The sequence below is a fragment of the Eimeria tenella genome, genomic scaffold (genome assembly GCF_000499545.2).
Source record: "Eimeria tenella Houghton genomic scaffold, Eth_scaff279, whole genome shotgun sequence".
In the NCBI taxonomy this organism is placed as follows: Eukaryota; Apicomplexa; class Conoidasida; order Eucoccidiorida; family Eimeriidae; genus Eimeria; species Eimeria tenella.
In genome coordinates, this window is record NW_013542665.1 from 9,333 (window position 1) to 11,928 (window position 2,596).

At 48.8% G+C, this 2,596-nt stretch overlaps 1 protein-coding gene across 1 annotated transcript; it reads right to left on the reverse strand.

The window, feature by feature from the left end:
- Window positions 1-663: 663 nt before the first annotated feature.
- Window positions 664-2,031, reverse strand: ETH_00024235 (BIS(5'-nucleosyl)-tetraphosphatase, putative; the record flags this gene model as incomplete). The annotated part of the gene is made up of 3 exons (XM_013375430.1): window positions 664-790; window positions 1,261-1,529; window positions 1,990-2,031. The coding sequence occupies 3 exons, from the start codon at window positions 2,029-2,031 to the stop codon at window positions 664-666; spliced, it is 438 nt and encodes a 145-aa protein (XP_013230884.1).
- Window positions 2,032-2,596: the final 565 nt, after the last annotated feature.

Here is a 2,596-nt window from a genome sequence, read left to right on the forward strand (position 1 = left end):
GCAAGTGCAGCAGCAACAACAGGAGCACTTGGGACGAGAACAGTTGTCCCACGAGCAGCAGCAGCAGCAGCAGCAGTGCTTGCAGCAGAAAGGCCAGCGTCAGCAGCAGCGTCACTGGGAGGAGCAGCTGCCGCAGCAGCAGCGGCGGCAGTATTCGCAGCAGCAGCAGCAGCTGCTGCTGCTGCTGCTGCTGCTGCTGCGTACAGCAGGCGCTCCCCGCACAGTACCCAGCCTCCGCACCTCCACCGACCCAGACTAATTGGAATAAATAAATAAATAATTAAATTAAATAAATAAATTAAATAAACAAATTAAATAAATAAGGTAAATAGTAAATTAAATAAATAAATAAATAAATGAATAATTCGCATCTTTGTGGCAGCGGAAAGGAGACAGCAGAACGCCTCTTTCTGTCTCTTTTTGACTCGGAGCCAAAGTGCAGTTTCCCCGAGGACTCAACTTCTCTTTCAAATATCTTTTGCTGCGGTTGCTGCTGCTGCTGCTGTTGCTGCTGCTGCTGGTGCTGCCGCTGGTGCTAGCGCTAGTGCTGCTGCTGCTGGAGCGCTAGTGCTGCTGCTGCTGGTGCCGCAGTCATTTCTGGTTTTGCAGCTGCTGCTGCAGGTCTTGCTGCTGCTGCTGCAGCTCCTGCTGCTGGTGCTGCTCCTACTGCTGCTCCTGCTGCAGGTCCTGCTGCTGCTGCTGCTGCTGCTGCTTCATTTTCTTTATGAGTTCTTGGCCAAAAACGCGGAGGTCTTCGGCCTCTGCTGCCATCTCCTCATGCGTGCGCGCCCTGCAGCAAAGAAGAAAAAGTAAAATAATAAATAAATATAAAATAAATAGATAAAAAATAAATAAATAAAAATAAACAAATAATAGGATGAATAGACAGCAAGCAGCAAATGCTGCAGCTAAGTAGAAGTGGCTCCAGAAGGAAAAATAGAAAAGCGAAAGAAAACATTAGAGGCACAATCCGCAGGCTCTAAACCCTAAACCCTAAACCCTAGCCCTTCTCTGAAGCCCAAAGGCTAGGCCCCGAAGCCCTTCTTAAACCCTTAAACCCTCGCCCTCGCCCGCCTCCCCCACCCCCCAAACCCTAAACCCTAGTAAACCCTAGACCCCAAACCCTCGCTCCCAAACCCCAAACCCTCCTTCCCAAACCCCAAGTCCCACTCCCACCCCCAAACTTCGTCCCCACCCCTCAACCCCAAACCCAAACCCCAAACCCTAAACCCTAAACCCTAAACCCTAGGCCCTGCTGACGGTCTGTCTGGACAGTCGGTTCTGGGGCTGGGGGGCGCTTGGGAGGTGCGCTCGAGGTGTCTGTACACCTCGTCGTTGGGCTCGAAGTCCCCCGGGTGTCTCGGCAAAATGTGCAAATGAAAGTGAGGGACAGATTGTCCTGCTGCTGCTCCATCCTGTAGAGACACCGTAAGGGCGTCTCGGGTGTATCGACAGCTCAGCAGCCACCCCACACTCTGCGCGGCCGCCAGCAGGTCCCCCAGCTCCTCCTCCGACAGTTCGCACAGCCGCTGCAAACGACAAAAGTTCGCCAAAGGCCCTTTAAATGCACCATTTTCTCCCAAGTTCCTCTTTATTTGTTCAATTAGTTTTAAAGTCCTTTTATTTACTTCCGAACACTCTTTTTCGCGCCCCCAAACTCCCCAGGGGGCCCCAACGCCTTCTCAGGGGGCCCCCGGACACTTTCGCACAAAAGGCCCTTAAAAGGGCCCTTTTGTCTCCACTTTTTGGAGGTTTTGGCTCTGCTGCAGCCCCTCTATTCTCTTTTATGTCTTCTCCTTTCTAAGCCGCTTTTGAAAAACCCAAAAATCCTCAAAACGAAAACTCATGACTCCAACTCGCTGCGCTGCGCGAGGTGTACGTACACCCCAGCCAATGGCTGCGTGAGGTGTACGTACACCCGAATGCACAGGCGCCTGTTTTTTCAAACACTTTCTGGAAGACAAATTTAGAAATTCAGAGCCCACACACTTCAAATAAGTAAACAATAAAAGCTCCATTTCCATAATGCATGCAACCTGCTGCTTCCCGCTGCTGCAGCAGCCTTGCTGCTGCAGCAGCAGGGCTGCGTTTAAATCGTCCATTTGCTGCTGCAGCAGCGAATGGACTGCTGCAGCAGCAAATGGACTGCTGCAGCAGCAAATGGACAATTTAAACGTTTGACAAACACCATTTTCTGCTCTTTGCCTTCTCAAACAACCCCAATTTAGAATTAAATTGAACATTTTCTCGTCTTTTAATTCATTTTAAATCCTTTTAATTTTGACATATTTCCCTCTCTGCGCTAAAGCCCGTGTTTTGGGGTGTACGTACACTCGGGGAGCCAAGTGCAGCAAACGCGCATGCAAATTAGAAACGTAAAAGGACTAAAGATGAAGCGAAAGGCCTTTTTAATTAACGCACTAAATCGAAAATAAATAAAAAACAAAATTCATTTGGCATTTTTTTGCGTCAGTCCGAAAGAAAACAAAAAACAAGACATTTTTTTTGCATACACCGCAGGAAGTAGTGCGCAGCTGTACATACACCTGGACATGCAGGAAGGTAATTAAGGAATTAAATAAATAAAATAAATCTT